The sequence below is a fragment of the Fusarium oxysporum genome, chromosome 14 (assembly GCF_000149955.1).
Source record: "Fusarium oxysporum f. sp. lycopersici 4287 chromosome 14, whole genome shotgun sequence".
Taxonomy (NCBI): Eukaryota; Fungi; Ascomycota; class Sordariomycetes; order Hypocreales; family Nectriaceae; genus Fusarium; species Fusarium oxysporum.
In genome coordinates this window covers 837069-850773 of record NC_030999.1, presented here as the reverse complement: position 1 = coordinate 850773, position 13705 = coordinate 837069, and the positions used below count along the sequence as shown (strand labels likewise).

Below are 13705 nucleotides of genomic sequence, written 5' to 3'. Positions count from 1 at the left end.
TAGCAGCAGCGGCGAAGAACTCAGGCTGACCCTTCGCGTCACACAAACGACAGGCCCAGTAAGGACTCAAAGGACTATCGTTAGTGTCGATCTCAACAAGAAAAAATCCATGGCGCTTGATCCAGCTCTTCCGGCCCTTCGAGCCCTTCCGGGACAAGGACTCTTCCAAAACATATCGTTTGTTCCTCCACACTGCTCGCGGAAGATCTGCAACAGTAGGGTGGTCTGGCAATGCCGACTGCGTCGTCAGCTCGAATTGACTCGCCAAATTCCTCGGTGGTCGAAGAAAAGAAAAGGCAGAGGGTGGAGGCGAAGGAAGCATGATGTCGTCGGATTCCATCGGGTTAGGCGTCGACTCGTGGGAGGAATGGTACGCGTTGAAAGGTAAACAAACTAGCACCGACGCGACTTGATGTCGCGAGGACGGGACGTAAAAGTTAAGGAGCTACTTTCTCCCCCACCAGCCTGACCGTGGTACTGGGGTAGCTCACTAATGGAAGGCTTGATGGATGACTTTGATTGGCTGGGGTCGCTCACCAGCCAGGTTCCGGGTAAGCTGTGAAAGCGCGGTCAACGGTCTGGCAGCATGGACGCTGGATGGCATATTGTGTATCAAATATATCAAATGTTATTTCAAATCGAGGATTTTGTATTTGTTTGATTGAAATAAAATTTTGGCATATTTGATTGATTTGTTTGGCAATTTGTTTGATTGGATTTGATCTGGGGGCTGCGCTGGCACCAGGTTGCGACGATTCGGATGCAGGCGATACTCTGATTGTGTTGCGAGTTCGCATGGTGGAAGGTGGGGCTCGTCGTGACGTCATCTTGAGTTGAAGTTAAAGTTTGGTTCTTTGATTCAGAAGAGAAACCCGGTGTTTGCTAACCCGGGCTCATAACCTGTTGTTTATATTGCGCAGTAGTGCTGGGTGAAAATGTATTTTTATGAAACTTGGTTGTTCATTATTGAGCTGAGAGTTATTCTCGGGTTTATATCTCTAGATGATTGTATCTAGGACTTTGAACTTTAAATCTAGGACTTTCAGACTAACAGTCTGAATCCTGAAGGGAAGGGGATTCCCGGATTTTCCAACAGGAACTCGAGAAAGACGTTTTGAGAGGATTCAGAAGGAGTGCCTCGTAGACACGTGGCGGCTGCCAGGTTATCTAGGCAGATGAATATATTCTGTGTTGCTAATTCTCGCAGGTTTAGAGCGGCCTTCAGGCCCTCTAAAGCCCTGGTAGCTTCAGCATCGAAAACCTCAGCAGGTCCGAGGCGACCTGATCCGTCAAAGATTGGGATATTGTTCTGATGGATGGTGAAGCCATAGCTGGCAGCCCCTTCTGAGGAAAGAGAGCCATCCGAGTATACGACCATGGTGAGCGCGTCGAGAGACTCGACCCAGCGGGAAAAGGCGTCAGCCGATTTCTCTTTAGACGCTGTCTGCAGTGGAGGCATCTGTTCTTGATGGAAGCATCGATAGACGAGTTTCGGCCGCGTGCAGGGTGCAAAGAGTTCGTTTGCACGTCGAAGGCGCGTCCTGAAGCTGCTCTCTGCCTGTATTTGATATCTTCGTTTGATGAGGTCGTGGTAAGTAGGCTGTCGGGGCGGGCGCGTTCGGATCGCCAGAGGATGAGCCTCATCCAGCGATTTGAGTCGTGCGGAGAACCTAAGTCGCCTCGCGTCAAGCAATTGATCGACTGGTGGTATCCCGCTTTCTCTGTGAAGGACGGTGATGGGTGTCGTCTTCCAGACGGGAAGAATGGCCTTCATAGCCTGTTTCATGGCTTTTGTCATTATTTGCACGAGATGCTGGTTACTCGATGGTAGATCCTTCGTAGGATGGGTCCACCGCGGCCTGGTCTTGTCCGGGTACCACGCCTCTGAGCCGTGGAGCAGCACTGGCTCGACACATGCTCTGACGGCGCCTCGCACGGCGCTCGGTAGAGGGCCGTGTACCGTGTTGGTGAGCCCCCGCAAATGATAAGCCACTGCCTTTGCTTTGGCCGCCCACTTTTCGACATGAAGTCGAAAAGATAGTCTGCTATCCAACCAGATACCAAGCCAGCGTAGAGCTGGTTCAGGGTATTTCTCGACATCGCCGTGGCGTACTGCCGGCGCAGTACTGAGTTTGCTGCGGGAGAAATGCATGACTTCGGTCTTCTTCGTGTCGAAGGACACGCCATTCTCCGCGCCCCATCGCACCATCTCGGCGATGGAACTAGATGCCATGGCAGAAGTCTCGTCTACTGTGTCGCCTATGGACAGGATGGCCGTGTCGTCTGCATAGCCGAAGCGACCCTGAGGGTTCCCTAATCGATAGATTGGCTCAGTGTAAAGCAGGAAGAGGATTGGCGACACCGGCGACCCTTGAGGGAGGCCGCACTGAAGGGGAGAAGAGGCCGTGACGGTGTCTTGGTACCTGACACGCGCAGACCGGCCGTCCATGAAGGAGCCAGCCCAACGAGCCAGATAGTCGGGCCAGCCTTGTTCGCGTAGACGCAGAACTAGCCTGTTGCGCATGACGGTGTCGAAAGCACCGTGGACATCCATTGTGACTAGAGTCGCCACCTTCTTTCGCGCGAACGCTTCTTCGATATCGTGGATCAGAGCTGTCACCAAATCTGTTGCAGACCTCTTGGGGAGCGCTCCAGCTTGTTGTGGATGAAGGACGCTGTAGTGGACGGCTGCCCAGGCTAGGCGGCGCGCGATCAGTCGTTCTAGTCCCTTACCAAGACAGGAGAGCAGTGAGATGGGTCGCCATGCTCGTGGTTCGGTAAGGTCTCTCCGTCCCGGTTTCGCGATCATGACCACCTCCGCCTCCTTGAATGGTTTTGGATGATGGCCTATGGTAAGGCATCTTTCGAAGAGACGACGGACGAGTGTACCGATGGTATGCCATACTGCTTCAAGAAGTTTGACTGTGATGTTGTCTGACCCTGGGGATGTATTGCCTGTGTGACAAGTCGCATATTGCGCCTCCTCCAGAGAGATTTCGGGCGAGAATGGGATCGACCTAGGTGGGAATACTGGCGTCCATGCCTTTGCGATGTCGTCCTCCGCAGTTCTTTCAAGCGTGGCCTGTCGAGTGCGTTGGCTTTATCCATCTGGCTTTCGTACACGACGTTATCGACCTGTAGGGGTGGCGGCTGGAAGGCTCCTGGGGACTTTAGCCACCGGACAGCTTTGAAAACATCGCTACAGCTGGAGAAGCCATCGATGAGGTTACGCCAATAGCGCCTCTTGGCCCGACGGACCACACGATGAAAGCCTCTTTTGGCGATCTGAACATCCTGGTTGAAGCCGAGCAGGTAGCTTCTTCTGATGGCTCGAAAAGCAGCCGCGGCGTTGGCGCACTCCTCCGTCCACCAGGGAGCCGGACGTCCGCCTTTCCGTGCGGGCCTCCCAGACGCTTTTGCTGCTGATGTTAGTAGACTCACAAGTGAAGAGGCAAGCTCGTCCAGCTCCTCGGGGGTCGAATCTGTCAGGGGTATTCCTGTGGCGCCAAGCTCTACGATCTCGACGAATCGTTTGAGCTCGTCTTCCGTCGTCACTCGAATCTTGCCTGGCTGCATCGGAGTCGATCTGACGTCTGGGAAAGTCAGGCTGAGCGTGAAGTGGTCAGAGCTGGTGGCGAGATGGTCCTCGACGATAGCTTCAGCAAGTGGTAGGTTAGTAAAGGCAAGATCGATTGTGTTGCCGTACGGGTTTGCTGGGATGTCTAAAGTGTTGAGAAGGCTGAGGTCATTCTCAGACACCCATCCTGCTATCTCTTGGCCCCGGTTCGTAGTTTGGCCTGTTTGCCAGCTACAATGTCTGGCATTGAAATCGCTAGCTACGAGGCAACGTTCCGGGACAGACCATTGAAATAGCGTGTCTAGGGCGTCCCTCTCGTCGTTCTGACGATAGAAGTTGACGATCGTCAGGTCGTTGATTGTGAGCCAAAGGATATCACGAGTCTGAAAAGGCCGAATCTGGTCAGCAAGAAGTCTTGGGTCTCGTCGGACATATGTCATCACTCTAGGCCGAGTGTCGTTGCTGTTCCACATGTCGACCGGCGTAAATGTGTCGTATGCAGGGTGAGTCTTAGTTAAAGTGCGGGTCTCTGTGTGAGCCGTCCACGGCTCTTGCAAGAGCACAACGTCATATTGTTCCGAGTCGGCCAGCGCCAGGGCGCAGTCGTGGGCCGGAGGGATCTTGCCGACGTTGGCCTGGAAGATCCTGAGCGGCTTCCTGTCGTTCTTTCGTGTTTGAGAATATCTATTCCCGGCCATGCGAGCGATTAATGAGAACTATTCGGCGCTTTCGCGGTGAGCCTGGTCTGGGCTGTTCGGGTTCTTCCTCTGCTTCATAGCTAGCATGAGGGGTCGTGGCCACCATGATGCACGAAGGTGCTCCTGATACAGCTGGGCTTGGAGCACGAGCGTTCGATCGTTCTTGTGATGTGACATCCTCGTTTTGTCGCTCAGCCATGCCCTGCTGGGCTTCCTGATGCGATCCCGACTGTGGTTCTTGGTGTCGTTGTCGGTATGTCTCCGCACCAACGGCCCTGACATGTTTTCGTTGCTCTTTAGTCAGTCGGCGGAGCACGCCGTGCACTGTCTTTGGCCGAGCTGGGCACCTACGAAAGTTGGCCTGGTGGGGGCCCAAGCAGTTGACGCACTGTTCTGGTGCGATGCAATCGTCTACGAGGTGGCCGGTCTCACCACAGCGTCGGCAAACTGGCTGTCTGTGACAGTTGCGGGCAAAATGGTGGCCCCGGCACTTCTCACATTGTCTAGGTCGGTCGGTTTTGTCAACAAGTCTAGCTGCGCTACTGCCGAAAAGAGACCAGAATCTTTTTGTAGGCTTCAGAAAGGACACAAGTAGGGCCTTGGTCAAGGGGTTATCCGAGAATTGTCTTCCGGTACGTACGTCAATGGGCTTGAGCCCCGTCTGGATTTCTATCTCGTCGCTGACGACGCTGTCACTATCCACCTCATTTCCGTAAAAGCCAGACAGTCTTGTAGGAACGTCTGAGACCACATAGGTGAACCATTCTTTGTTCGTTTCTACTGCTGTAGCTCCCAGTTCAGCGGCCCACTCAGCTTGCTTTTCTACCAGAAAGTCGCGTGTTGCCGAGTCGGCAGCCAGAACGGCCCATCCCGATCTGACCTGGAACACCTGCCGGATCTTGTCTGAGACAGCGCCGAGCTTCTCCCGGATCAGAGTCCGGATGGCATAGCTACTGTGGGCCCTGGCCGGAGCTCCGGCTTCTAGACGGATAAAGACGCGGAGGTCTTGTCGGGGTGGGGCGATAGTTGTCTGTTGCCCTTGGCGATGAGGTGGATCTGTTTGTCGGCGTCCATGTTGTTGTTGTTGTCTGTGGGTCAGACGGTCATGGTCAGTGGGAGGCGCGGCAGCAGCGACGCTGCTGTATGTAGGCTTTGGGGTCGCAGGTCCGGAGCAGGAGAGCTCTCGTTTCCAAAAACCGAGGAAATCATCGGCAAATTGCTGAGCGAAACGTCGTTGCGGTCCGGTGACGAATTGCTGGGCCGCTTCTTCAAACTTGGTACAGAAGGCCCGGAACACCATCAGCTTGGTGTTGTACTCTTCCGCGTGTTCTCGCGCGAGATCGTTGGCTGATTCAACGATAGAGATTGGTCGTTGTTCAAAAGTGGATACGGGACTGGCACGCTCAGCTCCTTCCGTAGCTGTGGTGGTGGTGGCGGCGGCGTTGAGTGGTGAGGATGGTGTCTGAGCCATCCGGCCGGGAGCAGGTGAAACACCAACAGTGCCGTTGATGACTACCGGACTGTTCTGTAAGAGGGCTGCACGGGCTCCCCGGTTCAGGTTGATGGGAGTGTGGATCCCCAGATCGAAGGGATCCAAGGCAGCGGGCGGGATCGTCGAAGACGAAGCCATCGCCGCGGCTTGCGACTGCGCAAGGCGCAGATTGGAATGTTTGTTGTGCACTTGTTAAGGATTTACGTGTAGACAGGGCCACTTTCTTAACATTTGTATGCCAAGAAAGTGTGATGACAAAGGAAGGAAGAGGCGCAGCCATGTATGTATGTATGTATGTATGTATATTTTTCGTCCGGGGGCCGTGAGGCCCGTAAAGTCCCCTATTGGGGCACAGGACGTGCTGAGCTAGAGTCTCGAGTGCTAAAATCTACGTAAAGCTTTCGCAAATTACAGAACAGACCCAGCGTTCTACATAAGTAAAGTAAGTAAAATTTTCAGGCTTACTTACTTACTTACTAACGATATCCATACTTACTTGCCACCCCGAACTACTTACTTACTTTACTTGCTTACTTGCAAGTAAAGTGGACCCATATACCATAGCCAATCATCTTACAGCATCGTGTCCTGATGTCCCCTTGGTTTTGCCCAGGAAATCGCACCAGTGCGAGCCCAGTTTCTGAGGCATTGCAATGCCTCCACAGTAACCCAGTGCAGGGCGTTCCTTTGTGAAGATATGGTGAGCTTTGTGGCACTGAAAACACGTTCATTCTCGCTGGACATGGCTGAGATAGAAAGTAGGTCCATCGCCATATTGAATAACCGTGGGAACTGAGTCTTGCGGCCAAGCCACCATTGGAGCAATTGCTCTTCTTTGAAGTCTTCCTCTGGAACCATTTGTAGGTATAGGTTGATCTCATCCGGAGCTTCTTTCCTGGCCTTCTTGGGGAAGTTTGCAGTGTGCAACAATAACTTTGATCCATGAAATGCCGGAGGGGAGTCTGGAGAGACTGGTTCCTGATTACCTTGAGCATAGTGCCTGTCAAAGTAATCTCTGAAGTCCCGAAGGATCGAGTCTACTTGGTTCGGTAGCCTAAGCTGCAGGAACCCAATGCCGTATCCTGGGTGTAATATCATAGCTGCCCAGTAAACAACGCTCCGCTGCATCAAATTGCGGTATTTGTCGAGCTTTGACGTTGCATGCTTGATCGAGTGTTGTATGAAATGTAGCCCATCGTCGGACAACTCGAAGGGCTCAGGATCTAGGTCCTTGTCTTCGAATTGTACCGAGATCTCTGCTTGGTATAGTGGAGAACTCGGTTCTCCGCTGGTAGTCGATTCCATGGTTGAATATCTGCCCCAGGTAGATACGCCAGTGTCCTGTTGCAGCCCTCCCTGTTGCTCTCTCTCTGTGCCATCAGTAGGCGCAGCGACTATGATACAATCAAGTACTGGCTCTTCGAGAGTGATCCTCGGCGCCCGATACGGCGCAGGGATAAGGTTGGAAGAATACCGCTGTCGCATTTCAGATAGATGGTCCTTCAAGAGGTACATGGTGGGAAGTACCTCTGCAAATCTAGGAGTGCGACCCTCAAAGTGCTTGGTATACGTGAGGTAAGGCTGTAGGATTTCGATGATCTCGGCGAGTACTACCCAGTCTTCACAGCTAAGAACGTCCTCGGCGGAGACCCTTTTTTCTTCCTTGGGGTCAAGAAGACTAAGCTTGCAAAAGACATCGATAATGTCCCGAAGTCTGAGCGCGCGATGGACCATCAAATAGACAGAATTCCATCGCGTATCATTATCTGCCTTGACCATCAAGCCTTTGAGAGTGTCGTCGACAAACCATACTCCCAATTCGGCCATGATTGATTGGTCGACCTTGCCACTCGTGATGGATAGGAAAAGCTCCCTACGCTGAGGGTTTCTTCTGATCCAGTAGACCAGATTATGGAGTTTTCCAATAGGGCCTCTCTTTCTCCATTCACGGAGTAATTCGCGTTCTTTCTTCTGGTCTTTCTCCGCAATGTGACTGTCGAATATGTCACTAGAATCGCCCTCTAAGAAGGCCTTTGCCGATAGGTTGAGGATATGGCCAACACAGCGGATTCGCCGCTCGCCTTCCAAGCCCTCAAGCCCAGTAGGACTTGCCCGGGGATTGAACATCTTAAGCAAAGCCCGGACACAAGTATCGCAAGGGTCAGCGTTATCTGCTGTGAAGAACCCGATCTTCTTTTCCAAGCCGTATTTCCGGATGACCTTAGCCATCAAGATGGCCTGATTTTCGCCACCGTGACTGCCGGAGAGCTTCTCTAGGCTGATAAGGCGGACTTGTGGTGTCCCGGCTATGTCAACATAGTACGCTATCACCGAAAGGATAGCAATACCATTAGGCGAAGTCCACATGTCAAAGGAAGTATGAACCTTTGATAAGGCTTTATTCATCTCATCCTTTAACATCCTCGTGTGTTCTTCGAATTCTTGTAAGATCCACCTTCTTACGGTGTTTCCCGATGTCGGCAGAACTTCGATAACAAACTCGTCATCTAGGAAGGCAAGAAGCTGTCGAAATAGCTTGTGTTCAACACCGTGAAGAGGGATATTGGCGAAGGGAGTGAAGAAGGTTGAGCGACGTCGAGATGCTCAGGCCGAACGGTCGCCAGTTGGCTTGCTACGCTTCTCGTGCGCCGAAGGTTCGAAAGGGTACTATTGCCAGCCACGGACTGGGTCGTCTCGAAGGAGGAGGAAGAGGAAGTTCCCGCAATGGATTCTTTGTCAGGCATCTCGAAAATAGAGCGAAATACGGTATCCAGGTTCGGGAATATCAGCTGCGTCAATGCACTGTCGCGTTGCTGCAGCAGATTGTTGCGCGATAAGGACCAACTGTGGGAAGGAATCCTGTTAGACAATTGGCTCTACAGGGATCAGAGATGGCACCAGTTAATTGATGAGAAATATCTTAGGGATAAAAGAAATTTGAATAGCCATGTGTTCAGGTATGGCTATTTCAGCTCATGTCGTTAGGATTGGAGCACTTGATGCGACAACCCGGATGTGAAACCGGATACATGACCCCAACGTATGGGCCGCGTTTCACATCCGGTCGCACGGCGCTTGCGGTTTTGCCCCACTTACTTGGATCTTACTTACTTACTTGCTTCTTGGAGGCTTTACTTACTTACTTGGCTGCCGGGCTTACTTACTTACTTATTACTTACTTACTTGGTTACTTACTTGCAATTACTTTACTTATGTCGAACGCTGCTTGCGCTCAGGCGGGATTCTTTGCAGTATACGATTATATGTCTCGTTGAGATCTTGCGGTAAAGTTTTAAGGGCTGTGTCGATACCTTCACGGTCAAGGCATGTCTCGAGGCTATCGAGCTGGCATGCTGCCCATCTGAACCTGGGTCCAATATTAGATGATTCTTTCCTTAAAAGGAGCCAGTATAGAACTTACATCCCATCTGGTTTACCTCCAATTTCGTTGCGAATCTGGTTGAGTACGGATGGAAACGAAGCCCATTTAGCAAATTCCGGGCTCTGTTCAAGCCTTGCCATGACATAGGAGCGTATATCGGCGTTGATGGCGGCTTTGTCAAGTAACAGGCAGTTGCTCTTGCCAACCAAGTGAGGAATCTGACGTTGAAACTCTGCTTCTGGACGCCCAGTGGCAATCAGCCGGACGTGATCAAGTTCGGGGGTAGATATAACATCCTTCATCCATTTAAGAAGTTCGACTCTTGTAGTAGACTCGTCTAGTCCATCTAGTACCAGAAAAATCTTTCTCGGGACTCTCATCATCGTATGGAGACAGCCTAAAAAGGTCTTGGTCGCCGGCTGGTCCCTACCATCACGATGGGATTGGAATAGACCATCAAGTTCTCTCGAGGAATCGATTCCGAGCTTGTAAAGTTGAAAGACAAGCGAGCGCAACATGCCGTCTACGGTCTGCTTCATTGTGTCGCTAAAGTCGAAGAAGAAATCAAGGGTTATATGGTCATCTATATGAATAAGATAGTCGAGAATCGTCGTACTTAGAACTGTCTTGCCACATCCTGGCAGTCCGTAGAGCCACAGATGCCGACGTGATCCAGTTTCCCACTCTCTGAAGGCAGCGCTATTGAGGAACCACTCTCCAGTTCCTTCGTGTCTAAGTTTTCTTGCATGATTGACATTGGTCGAGGAGTCAGGAGGAGAGAGCCAGTCTTTGATCGTGGCCACATGCTGGTTCGATCTGACAGCCTCGACTATGGCCTTGGTTACATTCGATGTTTTCTGCACGCCGTTCAATGCCGTCTCAACTACCCGCAGTTAGAAGGGGGTCGATGACAACGAATGGCGACACTAACTGGAATTCAGAACCTCGCTAATCCTCCTCTCGGCCTCGACCTTGGTAGGGGGGATCTGACGAAGAAGATCTTTCGCATACGCCGCTGCCACCATGGCCGCGAAGCCCTGCCACTCCTTGTTCTTATGAGAATCAGAATAGTCGCATATACCGCGTATAACCAGACATGGGAAGTGGTTCATGAGGCCTGCTGCCTCCATCTCGAAGCAGAGGACGCCCTTTTCCGCCGCCAACTTATCCCGCACAAGTGCATCCTTCATTAGTTGATTGGCACTAGCGATTAATCCGTAGTGGATGGCTGGGTTGTCGTCTTCTTCGTCCCGTTCGGCCCGGGCCAGTATATGGAATGGGTCGTCACCACACACCACACTACAACCTTCGGTCGAGTGTGGAGGATGTGTGATGTCAGGTCGGTACAGTCTGTCGCTACTCGCAGGTGGGCGAGAGTACTTCTTTCGCTTTTTGATCTTCTTGAATGCCATGTCCACGTCGTCATTAAGCCTGTGGCCCTTCAAGTCGTACCTACCCTTGAGGGCACTAACTGCCGTCCGCAGCACCATCGGCGGTTGGTCTAAGAACCCTGTTTCTTGGAAAGACTGATTCTGGATTGTCTTGCCGAAATCATATTGGAAGACTCCGCCTCTTCCGCCGTCACGGCTGCTGATCACGATGTCGCCAAGACGTATATCATGATTTGGACCTGGCGCACCACCGCCGATACCCGACTAGGAGTCCGATGCGGATATTCGGGAAGCTGCCAAGCATTTCTCTTGCTACGGCCGCGGCAACGGCCGTACCGTACTCCCCATCGGGCAAGACGGCAATCACAATATTATGATTCCCGATCCTGCCCAAGGCATAATTGTTGTTATCGTTCTGGGCCACTGCTCGAGGGCCCTCGTGTTCTTCGTCGAGGAAAGCCTGGGCAGCGACAGATTCACTGTTAAGGGCGCAGATCCAGCCAACTGTGTAGTCCTGGGGGTTCGCCATGGTTTGCGATATGATGTGGGGGAAAGCAAATTACTGATTAAGATAAATTGATCGACCATACGATAAGCAATAGTTCTGAAGCCGGAGACAGAGGATGCAAAAATGCCAAAAAATGAAGCGGAGACAAAGTAACAGAAATTCTCAATAGGCAGAAGAGAAGGCTCTCACCAAGCTGCATGGTTGAGGGGGTGGCGTAAATTAGACGCCACTTCTCTTAGTGCTGCCGCAAGCTGAGCATCTTCCACTCGTGATTGGCGATAGGCATTTATGCCAACACCATAGCCTCTTTATTTAATGGCCGAATACGAGGGCTGAAGCCAACCTGCCGGGGCTCCAGCGCAAAAGTGGTGCACTCAATGTTACTTGTTGCAATCAGGTTGACCAACCAGCATGCCCTGATCGTTGGTTCTGAGCAGCGTGAGAGCCTTTATCTGGCATGCATTCAGACGAGTCGGTAACACGTAGAGTAACGATTGTACGTAGTCGCTATGGAAATCGATGCATGGAAATAGGTGGGAGATGGACGCATACGTGAGAATGGACAGGGGGCAGGCGACAATTTGGGGTACACGACAATTAAGAACATAAGAGTAGGGTATCCAAAAAAGATCAACAAATAACATAATCCGCCTCTTTAAGACTTTTCCTGGCTAACTTGTGGCTGAGCCAATGCCCTCGAGACAACTCGAGTGATCCACGTCTTATACGCCCCCTCCATCCATTTGGTGATCGCCAAAAGGGCAGCCTGAAGTTGATACATCCCTATAGGTCCATCGCTACTCCCAATCTTAAAGTCCCGATAAGCGATTTGCTACTAACAGTTAGCCAAGGTAAAGAAAATGAAGACGGTGAGAAAACGTACAATTTCACTCCCCGCATCCACAGCAAACATGACGGTCCATCTCCCTTCAGTCACTTGGATCAGAGGAACTGTGATGATTCGCTCAACCATGCCACCGCGCTTCATCAGGCTACGCATGCTTCCATGCCATGCTGCTATCCAAATGCCAAGCTGGACATCTGCTGTTTCGCCATTTCCGGCTGCTGTTTTTGTTTCAATAAACACTGGCGCGGGACGATTTTTCAACGGAAAATACGCTGTCTGATTGACTGTCGCATCATGTGGAAATTTTGTAAGACGTTCGATAATAGCAGCGAGGTCTTGATCGGGCTCGAGAACGAGTGCAAAGTCAACCATCTTATGCACCGATTTTGCCGTGTTGACCCGCGATGCCGATGTGTTGCTGTTGGTGCTGTAACTACCTGTCGAAGATGAACCGGTCTCGTCAGGAAAATCGTCGGATGCAGTGAAGCAAGGACGAAATCTCGGGACGATGCGCGCTGATGTTATGTCCTCGACGCGAACGGACGAGGTTTCGGCGAGTTGAGAGAGGATATGCCAGTGGACGTGGGAGTTCCATGCTGCCTCGGAGCGACGCAGCTTAGACGACTCATTAGAGCGCTCAATGATTTCCTGAAAACGAGAGTTTTTGTCGACAATAGAGATATTCGTTCGATTGTCCGTAGTCTTGTCTGCTTGTTGCCACATATAAGGGCGAGTATCGGGAAGTTCTAAACCTGGCACGTCCTTCAGTGCGGCCGGCAGTATGGCTTCGCAGTATTCTGCCGTAACCAACGCATCATAAAGATCATGCGCATCAGAGGGAAGCGCAGCCCTCAGATTTTTCTCTGGTGTGAATCTTACTGGATAGTCAAGTCTCAGTAAGTCGTTCCTTTTTTTGTATTGCTTTGAAGGCGATGGACTTCGTGGCTGTCGGGATTGTTGATTGGCAAAATGCGGTCGGGAGGCGAGGATCTCAGTGAAAACAGACGTAGGCGCTGTCGAGTGGGCGGTAGAACCTGGGATGTCAAATGAGGGTGCTGAATTAGAGAGGATACTGTCGGGTGCACTGGTAACTGGTCGTCGTGGTGTTGCATCGCAGTCAACAAAAGGATCAGAGTCTTCCAGTCGCTGGCGTTTCGATGGGCTCGACATGGAAGGGCTGGGTAGCTTCTTCCGCTTAGCCTTATTCAACAACGCGTCGTAAAAATCTATGTCAGCCGAATTTTGCTCACTTTGGCCAGTGAAATCGGTAGACGTGGTGGTAGGATCAATGGTTACGATCCAGGCGTAGATGGCATCAATATGCATGCCGAATAGACAAGCGGTGCTTGTGTTGTGTTGAAGGGAGTGATGTAATGGTAGGTTTATTGACGATGATGTTAGTGGAGGATTAAATGGCGGCTGAGAATTCATCTGGCCATTGGATTGGTTGACCCGGTGATGGTTGCGGGGAAATTGTTAGTACACCGAGCTCTCCATTCGCTTGCCAAGGTGGGGACAGAAGTTGTTAGATTGGCGGCTGGGAATTGTTAGATACGCGAGTAGGGTTAATATCCAATTAAAATAGGGTTAATTTTCACACTTGAGGATCAATCTCCTCCCCAGGAGCTTCTGTCTCCGTTCTGTCCTTTTAGGTGTTTTCCCCGCTACCCGGTATTGATATATCCGGGGACCCACAAAATACATGTTTCTTTTATCGAGGCGCTATCACTAATCCAACAAGAATCAAGTCGACGATCAATAACATCACAACATTCTGGTCCACACTTGGATACACTCACCCCATCGTATT

The 13705-nt window shown here is 51.4% G+C and overlaps 2 protein-coding genes across 2 annotated transcripts; both read right to left on the bottom strand.

Moving 5' to 3' along the window:
* Nucleotides 1-8977: 8977 nt before the first annotated feature.
* On the bottom strand, nt 8978-11069 carry FOXG_21537 (uncharacterized protein; the record flags this gene model as incomplete). Its single annotated transcript, XM_018401882.1, has 4 exons — nt 8978-9134; nt 9189-10032; nt 10081-10739; nt 10789-11069. 4 exons carry the CDS (start codon nt 11067-11069, stop codon nt 8978-8980), a joined length of 1941 nt encoding a protein of 646 aa, XP_018253984.1.
* Nucleotides 11070-11516: 447 nt separating this feature from the next.
* Nucleotides 11517-13286, bottom strand: FOXG_14259 (uncharacterized protein). Its single transcript, XM_018394335.1, has 2 exons — nt 11932-13286; nt 11517-11880 (listed from the first exon to the last, which is right to left on the bottom strand). The coding sequence occupies exons 1-2, from the start codon at nt 13219-13221 to the stop codon at nt 11704-11706; spliced, it is 1467 nt and encodes a 488-aa protein (XP_018253983.1). The 5' UTR covers nt 13222-13286; the 3' UTR covers nt 11517-11703.
* Between the last annotated feature and the right edge of the window lie 419 nt (nt 13287-13705).

Excerpts from the sequence above, each read along its gene's own strand:
- FOXG_14259 (XM_018394335.1), bottom strand. The coding sequence starts at position 13,221 with ATGCATATTGATGCCATCTACGCCTGGATCGTAACCATTGATCCTACC. Across the intron at positions 11,881-11,931 it reads TGGATGCGGGGAGTGAAATT|CAAATCGCTTATCGGGACTT; the intron begins GTACGTTTTCTC and ends AACTGTTAGTAG.